This window comes from Peromyscus eremicus, chromosome 23 (genome assembly GCF_949786415.1).
Source record: "Peromyscus eremicus chromosome 23, PerEre_H2_v1, whole genome shotgun sequence".
NCBI classification, from domain to species: Eukaryota; Metazoa; Chordata; class Mammalia; order Rodentia; family Cricetidae; genus Peromyscus; species Peromyscus eremicus.
The window spans coordinates 34129901-34142439 of record NC_081438.1 but is presented as its reverse complement, the minus strand read 5'-3'; the positions used below and the strand labels follow the sequence as shown (position 1 = coordinate 34142439).

Genomic DNA, 12539 nt, shown 5'->3' with positions numbered 1-12539 from the left:
TCAGAGGTTCAGAACCATCTTGGTCTTCCAGGCACAAGCTTTCCCAAGGACCCATATGAGCATCACAAGGCCAAAACCTAACACCTGTATAAGTAAGGTAGACTCAATGTCAGAGGCAGCATAGAACAGGGAACTCTCTCCTCTCTCTCCTCTTCCCCCCCCCCTCTCTCTCTCTCTCTCTCCCTCCCCCTACCCTGTCCATCTCTCATCAGACACATCACTGGGGTCCACTAGGCAGGTTCTGAAGTACTTGTGTGAAAAACCAAGAAAGAAGCAAAAAAAAAAATAGACTCACATAAAAGCAAGCAGTGGGTCCTTAGCTCCCTTCACTGTAGTCATTACACACAACCAGAGGCATGGGCAGCCTGAATTCTCAGGGGGAGCTGAAACCTAGGTATGTCTAGGTTGACATCAGGTTTGCCAGTCAATAGTCTCATGACTATCACTTCACAAGAGATGGAACTCCATGTGGCTACAGAAACAGCTCAGAAGTTAAGAGCATGCACTACAACTCTCTTCCAGAGAACATAAGTTCAATTCCCAGCACATGTATCAGGTGGCTTACAATCACCTTTCAGTCCGGCTCCAGGGGATCCTACTCCTCTGGCCTCTGTGGGCATGTGCACTAATGTGCATATACCCACACATATACATGTAATTTAAAGTAATAATAAAAATTTAAAGTGATAATTATGATTTTTTTAAAAAGAGAGAGAGATGAAGCCCCCAAGGACAAGGTCCAACTCAGAGACATCAGAAGCAGAGGAGACAGAAATTATTTACTCCCTACTGGCTAGCTTCCCAGCCTCCCTGAGCCTCAGACAGCATCCTTGGTGACAGGATGAAGCAGCCAGTGTTCAGGGAAGAGTCCATATTATTGAGCAGTATGATCATTACTGTCCACATGATATGCACTCTTAATTCTTTAGACAAAGGACTTATCTGGGTTGCAGAATTTTCCAAGAATGCAGGCTAACCTTGAGCCAAAGTTGCCACCAATTACCTCTCAAGTACAAAGACATTTTATTCAGAACCCTATTATGTGTGTGCCAGCAAGTTCAGACTTAAACAAGTTCCTAGAAAGGAGTCATTGTCTAGGACAAGGCCTGCTCTACAGTGAGTGGCCTATGAGGCAACATTTACTTTGGCAATGACAGTGACTATGAAGCTTCCCAAAAAAGGGCCACACGACTCACTTTCCTGAGGAAGCCTCACACCAAAGGACCCATGAGGCCTCTGAGTGGTCTCTGAAGCATCAGACACTTTAGCTCTAAAACTGTGGCTTCATTCATTTCCCCTCCTGTGGGACACCCCTCAGCCCCGGCCTCTGAGTCAAGTACACAAATGTGGGGAGGCAGTGTTTATCCATCTGTTTTATTCATCTTTGTTTAAATTTGTCATTCTGCTCCTACCACCACCAAGTAGGCACTTAGTATACAGCTAGAACCCAATATATGTTTGTCTGTTCACTCAAAGGACACCGGACTGCCAAAAATGTAGCAGGCACCTATCTAAGTACTTGTAACTGGGGCCACAAGTCAACTACTAGGAATGCTGGTCCCACCACTGTCGTCTCTGCTCCAGAGCTTGTGTTGTCTGGGATGGAGTCTTTGCCTCCTCGGCCCAGAGAACTCATATCTCTGTCTCCATGGTGTTCACACTTTTCCCATTTTCTTGAAGCTACCCTATCAGTATTCCACACAAATTCAAGGTAGACACTTTGCTGTTGGTGTTTTACCTCAATGTCATCAATAAGCTCCTTTTTTCTTCTACGAATGTCCAAAAGCTCTTCTCGCTCTTCTAATGACAGGTCTTCAGGCACTGGAAAGAAGAAGAATGAAAGAAAGGAAGGAAGGTCAACAACTTTGGGGGGAAAGCTGGCAAGGCTGGAGACTAGAGGTGGGAAGCATCTACCCTTGGCTCACTTCCCCACCCACCCTCAGCCCTACCCCGCAGAGACTGCCAGCTTCTCTAGAGGAAAACAGAAGCTACATACATCTGTACACACCTTACCCCACCAAAATGCTGATTAGCCTGCCCAGAGTCTTACCACCAACCTTCCCCACCCACGGAGCCCCGCTGAGAGGTTAACATGCTGGGGTACTTCTCTGTAGCCTCGTGTAGCACTACAGATACTGGCCAAGCAGCACACCTGGTTAAGTAAGACCTTCCTGCTGTACTCAGCTCTCAACTGTTTCTTAGCCTTTCACTCTCAAAGTGCTATATCTGTAACACATAAAACATGCACCCAACCAGATACACAAAGCTAAGAAAGGTCAATGTGGTTACACCTTGCAGAGTGAGAAACAAAGTGGGAAAGCGGCATGATGCTAGCCTCCCACTCAAGCCCCACCATAAGCCTTACAGAACTACAGCCTTTCTTATGCATATCTAACTGATAGTATAAAAATGCATGTTCATTTCATTAGAATGCCTGGGGCTGGGACTGGGAGCAGGACATGAGGAGCACAAATGGACACAGACACTTCGGGAAGCACTCAGGTACATCAGACAGCATCAAGGACACACATGTCATGCCCAGCAGCTTTCTTTTAAGTATATACAGTAGAAAACTCTCTAGCAGTGCATCAAGAAGTACAATGATGTTGAAGAAGCACATTTTATAGATTAAAAGCAAAGAAGTTAAATGTCCATCTACAGTAGGATGGGTAAATGTGCTAGAATCTCACAAAAGTGAGAATGAAAAACTACAAGCAACAAACAGGTGATTTCAGGACATTTGTGTATTTGGCCCACAATTCCAATGTATTGTCATAGGGATGCCATGGGAGTTTGAACACCCATCTATAGTCAAGAGCAGAGAGCAATGAGTGTGTTACCACGCTCATTTCATGGACTAGGACTCAGCCCATGAAATGGTGCTGCCCATTCAGAGTTGGTCTTTCCCACTTCAACCCAATAAAGAAAATCCCTCACAGCCATGACCACAAACCAAGCTAATCTAGATAATTTGTCATTGAAACGTCTTTCCCAGGTGATTCTGGATTATGTCAAGTTGATAATTAAAACTAATCATCATAGGGATGGAGAGATGGCTTAGAGGTTAAGAGTACTGGCTGTTCTTCCATAGGACCTGGGTTCAATTCCCAGCAACCACGTGGCAGCTCACAACTGTCTGTAACTCTAGCTCCAGGGGATCCAACACCCTCACACAGACATACGTGCAGAGAAAACACCAGTTTACATAAAAATAACTTTAAAAAAGAAAAAACTAACCATCATAGGCATATAAATACATGTCATAAAATAATTAGAACAATTACAGAGCTCATAATAAGCATGGCCTTTAGGGAGAGAAGGAAGAACGTGGAATAAAGGTGGGAAGCAAAGACTACGTCATATTACTAACTTCCTCCTTCCTCTACTAGCTCTGCACTGAAACTGAATGACACCTTAGCAATGTCCTTAGGCGATCTTCTCTGCCAAGATATTACAAAGGGAAGAGCAACTAAACAGGGCTATAAAACAACTGAACCCTCAAAACACCATGAAGACAGCCATTACTATCTCTATTGTATAACTGAGGCCAAGAGAGATGAGATGATTTTCCCTAGAGAAGAGATATTGAAGACATAATGGTGCTGCAAAGATGCTCAGCAGTTAAGAGCACATACTGCTCCATCAAGAGGCTCAGAGTTTGATCCCACATCAGGCAGTTCACAGGTGTCCGTGACTCTGAATCACTGGACAAATGAACACATGTGCCTTGCACATGCCAGGCAACTGAGCTACACTCCCAACCCTTTCTCTATTTTGAGACAGTCTTGCTAAGTTTGCCAGGTTGGCCTTGAACTCACCCAGTTTTTTAGGTTGGTGGGTAGGCTGCAAAAGTTGGAGACTGCTCAATTTGTAACATTTCACCATATTCTACACCAAAGGCCAGAGCAGTAAATATGGAGGTATGGGTGAGAAGCACATCCTCATGACACCAGAGCAGTCAAGGCAGAGAAGCAGGGAAGATACTACCCTGAGCATGTTCACACTGGTAGCTTACCCGGTCTATCCTGCGTGTTCTCACTGTGAATGGACAGGATCTATACTTTTAAAATGGCTTAAAGCAAGAGGATTCTTTGATGAATCTTCCCAGAGGTTGCAGTGTTTTAAACCACAGTGGCCTGCAGAAGGAGGTACTGAGAGAACCACCAGTTTTGTTTTCAGGAGTAGAACAGGGAAGCTTGACAACCACTGGGCACAACTGCCCCATCTCGGAACACCAGGAGGTTGGGAAGCCAATCATTTCAAGATCCACTCACTAAGAAAGTTTGAGACCTGCTGATCATGTATAAGTACACCTCACATAAAACTTGTGACACACAACTTTTTCATGTTAACAGGTATGTTTTGTAAACAAAATTGTTTTCCTAACACTGGCTTTACAGAGTGAACAGTTCTGAAAGTCTACACCTCTGACCTGTGTTTCTCACATTTCATTCTGAATGGAGGTAGATAGTAACATCTGGATTAAGCTATTTAAGATCTGGGGATTTGGGCTGTAGTTTTTTAATTTGTTCTTTGTTTTATTCCAACTCTGAATCTGCTGTATCCAAGGTCTCATTCCTGGTCAGGTTTGTGTTTGTTTCTTGCTATGAATTCCTGTTTCTAAAAACGCCTTTGAAGATTCCCATTCATGTTTCATTGTCTTGCCTCAGCCCCTCTCTCTCATTTTTTCCCTTTTCCCTACTAATATTACTATTTCTGAGTGTTCTAAATGCTGATTTTTATGCAGTTGGTTTATGTTAAGCTTTTAACACCTGAGGTTGTATTTTCTATAGAAATTCTTGTAATTTTCATTTTTCTCAAATGGATTTAAATTTCTCTCTTATTTACCATGAATAATTAAAATATATGTGCTTGTAAAACAAAACAAAACAAAGGCTAATTAACTACAATGACTAGTCTGGCTGTGAAATCCCCTGAAGCAGGTTGCATTTACCATAGAATTCTGACCACATGTGTTCTTTATTTGCATAGACTTGGTGACCTCTAGGAAAGCAACAGGACCCAAAACATGAGTCTATGATAGTTGTAACAACAGGTATAGTTTCAATATTTTGGTTTGAATTCTGGATAGCAAACTTAAATGTTTTCACAATGGAAAAACAGAATGGAAGGCAGGAAATCCTGTGTTTCTGCTGCTGGCACGGCTTCAGAGAAGATTCAGAACAAATTCATGTCCTGGTCCAGTCCTTGCCTCAAACGAAGATTTGCAAAAATCAAAGCACCTTAGAGTTGGTGAAATCTGCTGCCAGCCATGATGGGTAACTAAAATTGGACTTAAAATTTTGTCCAAAATGAGGGGGAAAGTAAACAAAATTCCAAACCCTGTAAAATAGCTTTCAGGAAAAAAGGTGAAACAAGCTACTTTTCAGACAATAAAACTTAAAATAATTCCTTTGTTTGTTTGTTTGTTTTTTGTTTTTTTGAGACAGGGTTTCTTAGTGTAGTTTTGGTGCCTGTCCTGGATCTTGCTCTGTAGACCAGGCTGGCTTCGAACTCACAAGAGATCCACCTGGCTCTGCCTCCCAAGTGCTGGGATTAAAGGTGTGCGCCACCACCTCCCAGCAAAATAATTCATCTTTAACAGATCTGCAGGTGGGTGCGCAAAGGGGTATCAAATGAAAATCTATACGAAACAACGTCAAGTGCTCAAAGGGTAGCTGTGTGAGCAAAAGTTTTCCAGTCCTGATGCAAATCTCCTAAAAAGATTTACTGCTGCTGTTGAAAACAAATGCAAAAAGGATATTGGTTTAGCACTTATGTAAAAGAAAAAGAACAGAGGACTAGGAGGAAGAAATAAAAGCACATAGCTATGAACTTAACCTACTTAGACATAGTAGTGCACACCAGCACTCAGAAAACGGTGTCAGAGAACCAAGTGAAGTTCAAGGCCAGCTAGAGCTACAGTGAGACCTTGCCTCAAAAGCACAATGGCAACAAAAACAGGAGAAAAAAATACTATTTTCCTGTATGAGAAATGTTATACGTTTCCTGTATGAGAAATGGGAGACTATGATAAGTTGAAAGCACATATTATAGGGCTGGAGAGATGGCTCGGAGGTTAAGAGCACTGGCAGAGGACCTGGGTTCAACTCCCAGAGTCCACTTGGCAGCTCACAACCATATGTAACTCCAGGAGATCTGATACCCTCTTCTGGTCTCTGCAGGCACTAAGCACATACATGGTGGACAGACATACATAAGGCAGAATGAGCATATACTAAACAGATAACCACCACTGTCTTTAAAAACAGAATATAGTACAGTGGTTGGGAAGATGGCTGAGTGGGTAAAAGCACTTGCTATGCCAGCATGCGGACCTGAGTGCAAATTCCTAGCACCCACATAAGAAGCTGGTGTGGCTGTGCACACCTGCAACCCCAGCACTGTGGAAGACAGAGGTAGGAGGGTGACTAGGGCTTACTGGCCACCTACATGGCTCAAGTAAGACAGGACACTGAACATCTTCCTTTGTCCTCTACACATGCCTCCACATAGAAACACAGACCCCATACCCCCTCTACCCCGCAACCCCCACACACAAACCCTGAAGCAACTAAGAGGTTTTGTTTTGTTTTTTTGTTTTGTATTTGTTCTTCCAGACAGGGTTTCTCTATGTAGCCCTGGCTGTCCTGGAACTCATTCTGTAGATCAGGCTGCCCTCGAACTCCCAAGTGCTGGGTTAAAGGCATACACTGGGGTTGGGGATTTGGCTCAGTGGTAGAGCGCTTGCCTAATAAGTACAAGGCCCTGGGTTCAGTCCTCAGCTCGGATTTGGGGGGGGGGGGGCAAAAAGGCATACACCACCATCTCCCGACTGCAACTAACAAATTTTGCAATAACAATATTGAATTGAGAAAGTGGAATTACTGCTTTGTTTACCACATTTAATAAAATTCAAGAATTCATCAATCATATCCTATCTCTCACAAACACTGAAATGTAGAAATATTTACATCTCAGAATCAATGAAAAATAGGGGACTTTTGTACATAGTTTAGAAAATGTACTGGTATTTAAAATGTATACTGATACTAGAAAATAAAGAGCATCTTAAAGATGAGAAAGGGCTTCTTAACAATGAAATTATATGAACAGTCTCATTGTGTGACAAATTATAGGTACCAAGAAGCTGTGATTTTCTTGGTTCTGGGTTGTTGTTGACCTAAGGCTACCCTTATAACTCATTTTCTCACTGCCACACACATACATTCTCTCTGTGTGTCTTCTCACACACACCTTCCAGAAAATTAACATTCTGCTCTACAACTCTCCTGAGAAAAGATAAGATCCCAGACTTATGAACTGTGACCAGGAACAATATGTTTTAGGGACTAGAAGTCAAATATGATAACTTAACAAATTATTCAATGAACAGAAATTTGATTACTTAACTTGATTACTTAACCATATGTTTTTTACTCTCAGCTGCAGACTGAAAACACTGTAACTTTTAAGTTTACTCTCATTTCAAATAATCAACACTAATGCATCATGGCTAACTTTCCTGTTGCCATTTGGTAGTATTTTTTATATTTTTTTGGTCTGTTCAGGGATATGCCAGTCCTACAGGATACTGGCAAGGCATGAGCCTGCGACACTGGTCTCTGCTGATTCACTAAATAGGAACTCTGCACACAGAAGCAATACCTTTCCTGAATTCCAAAATGCTTGGGCTCAGAACAACCACCAGGGAAATTTGACAGCAAGAACAAAGGGACAGCTGGGGGCCAACAGGAGCAAGCACTAAGTTTTGGATCTCATCACCAAGAGCCACTTGACCTCCAGCAGGTGATAAGCCAGTCCAAACACTCACATCCAAGTGGGTCACTTGGCCAGTCACATGATGACTACAGCAGGAAGGCATGGTGGGGAGGGCTCCAGCTGGCCAGGCTGCTGGCCTGAGCCCCAGGGCCAGGTAGGGACTGAGAGCTTCAAGGTCACATGTGACTCCCTAGCGGATACAGGAACAGTGTCAGCTCCTGACACTGGTCACCCTTCAGTCGCCACACTCTCTCTCTCTCTCTCTCTCTTTAGTGTTCCAGGACACTTGCCTAGTCTTCTCTGAATTAAGTAAAACAACAATTAAAGACAAACAAAGACTGAATCATTTGCCACCTGTGCACCACTGTTAAAGGAAACCGTGAAAGAATGACTATTGAGAGAAAAGATCTGGGACAGGTGGTGAGGGAAGCCAGAGAAAATAATCCCAGGCTTCCTCGATCCACTCTGAGGGAAAGCCAGCTACACAGACAGCATCTCACAGATGAAGAACTAGGAAACGGCAAGAACAGCCAATGGACAGGAACACAAACAGGCTTCTCTCAAGCTCTGGAGAGTTATAAACCAGAAGCTGGAGACTTGACAAGATTTTATACTTAACCGTCTAGGCTAAGCAGGAAAGGAATTGAGTTTCAAATCCCAGTGATGGGAGGGTGGATAAAGATCAGAACGAGAGGAAAACATCAACACAAAAAAGACAAGCGGCCAAGGTGGGGGCCCTGGCTTCTTCCTCCAGCACCATAAAATAAACAAAGACAAGAGACACAGTGTCATTTGAAACACAAAATATAAAGTCAAAGCAGGAAAAAAATAGTGTATTGTTTTCTACTGTTGGAGAGAGAAAAACAAGTCCACAGGAACTTACAGTTTCTCATAACTTATGGTCATGAAAGGGAATCTGTTTCTCACCAGTGACTCCAGACTATCTTAGAAACTTCCTCTGACCAAGAGACGAGGACAGATGTGACAATGTGCAGGGTTAAGGTCTGTACAAAGCCTCACACCTCACCACACTCTGGAGAAGACAGAGCCCACAGCCTCAAAGGAAGAAACCACAGGGAGAGCTGCAGACACCCCAGCTGTTACAGTGGCCTCAGCTAAGTCTCCAAACACCAAGGTGTGGGATGAGTTCAACCCCCACATGACTTGCCAGCTGAATGTAGCAAGATGACTGAACCCAACAAATCAGGGGACAACATGCTACTGCAGTTTATAACAACTGCTCCAGAGAATGTGATATGCAGTAAAGTGTAACTGGTACTTAATAAGTATAAAAGGAAAAAGGTTAAGTTTAAAACCTGAACAAAAAATACAGCTAAGTTTTTATGTAGAAGAGGCACATTTACAACACACATAGTATTAACAACTAAAATGAAAGCACAGAAAGTAGTAGGGAGGGATGCCTCAGGGTGTAAGCCTCAATGAGGGACTGAATCCACATTCCCAGAGTTAGGGGAGAGGGAAAACAGAGAGGGAGACACACGCACACATGTGCCTGTGTGTGTGCACCATATATGTGCGAGAGAGGTAAGAAGAGGCCATCAGATCCCCTGCAACTGGAGCTACACGTAGTTATAAGCCACTACGTGGGTGCTGGCAACTGACTTGGGTCCTCTGTAAGAGAAGCAAGCTCTTAACTGCTGAGCCATCTCTCCAGCCCCCAAGACCACATTTTTATAGGGAACATTGAGAATAGGCCAAGAACAGACAAAAAAAATTCATGGTGATAGAAATCTGAGCAGTGGTTAATCTGGGGGTGGAAGGTGCTGCCTGAGAAAGGGCATGGCAGAGCTTCTGTGGTGTTGCCAAGTACTCTATTTCGACGTGGGTGGTCACTACACAGTGCGTGTATCCAGCACATACAGACACAAGACAGCTGAGCTCTAGGGTACACTTAGCATTTGGGTACTGTGTTAGTCAGATTCTTGTCACCACGACAAACATCCAAGATAATCAGCTACAAGAGAAAAGGTTTATTCTGGCTTGGAGTTTCGGAGGTTTTAGTCCAGTTATTTGGCCCTGTTGCTTCTGGGCTTGGGACAACGGACAAATGGTCAAAATGAAACTACTTCATGGCCAGGAATGGACAAGAGAAAGGAAAAAACAAGAATCTAAAAGTCTCCTTCAAAAGCACACCTCTGATGAACTATAGCCTCCCTCTAGGCCTCATTTCTTCAAGGTTCACCATCTCTTAAAAGTGCCATACTGGGAACTAAGTCTTTACCATACGAGACTTTGGCAAGTCTTTGCAACCCAATCTATAGCATACACCTTCTTACCCTTAAGAGTCTCCATCTAGGGACTAGGGCATGACTAGTGGGTTAGAGTGCTGGCTCTGCAAACGTGAGGGCCTGAGTTCAAATCCCCGGCACCCATCTAAGAATCCAGGCACGGCTATGTAAGCCTATAACCCTGGCATCAGAGCTGTGGAGACGGGTGATCCCAAGAGCCCATGACCAGCCAGCCCAGCCCAACCAGCAAACTTCTGGTTCAGAGAGAGGTTCTGTCTAAGAATCTACTCTGGCCTGCACATGTGCACACATGGGCACATGCATCACACATACAAGCATACACACACACACACACACACACACACACACACACACACACACACTCACTTCTTAAAATTTTTAAAGTCTACACCTGAATAGTTGACTCCTTTCAACCCTTGACAGAAAAATGTTTCCTAAAAAATAAAGGCACTAAAATAGCATCTGAGAACCAGACAGTAAGAACCAGTGTTAATCATGACTTGCAGCTATCAAGAATGCTAACTTTGTATGGAATAGCCCATTTTTTTCTACCCAAAGTTATTACTTTTATTTCACAGTAGACAAAATAGTTTAAAAATTAGCACATTAGTGCTGGGCGGTGGTGGTTCATACCTTTAATCCCAGCACCTGGAAAGCAAAAGCAGGTGGATCTCTGAATTCTAAGTCAGTCTGGTCTACAAAGCAAGCTCCAGAACAGCCAAGAGTGTTAAACAAAGAAACCCTGTCTTGAATTTTTTAAATAAATAAATAAACTAGCACATTGTATAGATAAAAAAAAACAGCAAAAAATTGAGAATCAGAGCAATTATTATAATTTTTAAATGGCTGCCTTGTCTTTAGACACAGTGTTGCATATTAAAAAACAAAAACAAAAACAAAAAACTGTCATTGCAATGTCCCCAAGTTAGCCTTTTGGACTCCACATAAACATCCTCTTGACAACTGGCATACCAACCCACAATTATTGCTCTTCCTGTTTGGTGATGCAGTCAACCACCACCAAGGAACAGAAGAAGCACTATAGTCATGTGTTACTGAAGGCAGTGATAGAGGGCAGTTTACTCCCTGGCTCCATTCAGCAAAACTAAACACAAGAAACAAGAACTCAGCCAGCTCTCTAAAATCTGCAACAAAACATGTCTGATTCTAGCCAATTTTCAGTAGCAGTTTTTTATCATGTGGTCTGTAAACCTCCACCAGAAACACATATCTGGAAGATGCTCAGTAAATAAGTGCTTACTGCACAAGTACGATGACTGGAGTCTGGGTTCCCAACACCTACATAAAAAGCCAGGTACAACTGTGTACACTTGTAATCTCATGGCTGGGGAGGCAGAGGCAGGAGGATCCCTGAGGAATTAGCAGCCATCTAACCTGGTCAACTAGAAAAGCTCCAGGTACAGTGAGAGACCCTATCCCCAAAGTAAGGTAAAGACACCTGACACAGTCCTCTGGTCTCCATGCATCCCCACACACGTACACATACACATTCACACACAGAAGTGCATGTTTGAAACACAGTTCCCAGACCTTGTTCCAGACCTTTCAAGTCAGAACCTCCAGGCACGATTTCAAGGATTCTGAATTTTAAAGAGCTTGTGGAATGATTGTATTAAACATGAAAAATTGAGAATCACTGCTAAGATGTACTGGGGAACATGGAAATCCAAACGCATGGACAACATGGGCATACTTGGAAGCAGTGCTGTGGTTTGGATCTGGACTAGTTTCTCTCGTGGTTCCCGTGTTGAGGACTTGATCCCCAATGCCGCACTATTCAGAGCTGGAGCTTTTGAAAGGGAACTAGATCATGGAGGCTCTGACCTCATCCATGGGTTAATCCACTCACACATTCATAATCTGATGACCTTATTGAGAAGTAGTGAATCCTTTTAGGGGTGGGGCCTGATTGGAGTAATTGGTCACTGGGAGTGGGCCCCAGAAAGGGCCCCAGCCTCTTTCTTACTCTCTGCTTCCTGGCAGCCTTGAGGTGAACAGCTTTCCTCCACTGCATCCTTCTCACTATGTTTCTGCCTCACCACAGGTCTACAGCATGGATGAAACTGGGAAGCAGAACAGACTTTTCTTCCTGTACATTGTCTTGAGTACTTTGTAACAGCAATATAAAGCAGACAATAATCAGGAAAATGAAAGCCAGATGTGATAGTGCACCAGAGACCTTGGCTAAAAAAACAAAAAAAAAAAATTGAAGAAAACTGAATCTCACAGAAATGCTATGTCTCAAATCGTATGTCTACCACATTATTAGCTGTGTGACCTTGAGCTACTTACCTTTATGTGACTCAATATTCTCATCTGTAAATAAGCAATACTACTATTTTTAAAAGTTAATCAAATCTCTTAATTTTGAAATTTTAAAATAAGTACTGTTTTTAATGAAAACAAGAAATAATTTAAGATTTTGAAGAATACTTGAAAAATAAACAGTGGGCAGTGAGACTTTCT

The 12539-nt window shown here is 42.9% G+C and overlaps 1 protein-coding gene across 2 annotated transcripts in view; it reads right to left on the bottom strand.

Moving 5' to 3' along the window:
- Cyth3 (cytohesin 3) overlaps positions 1-12539 on the bottom strand; it is a 91049-nt gene that overhangs the window by 23819 nt on the left and 54691 nt on the right. For both annotated transcript variants that reach the window (XM_059249523.1, XM_059249524.1), the window contains exon 2: positions 1739-1821. In XM_059249523.1, coding sequence (XP_059105506.1) covers positions 1739-1821 — 83 coding nt within the window. The remainder of the gene's footprint in view (positions 1-1738; positions 1822-12539) is intronic.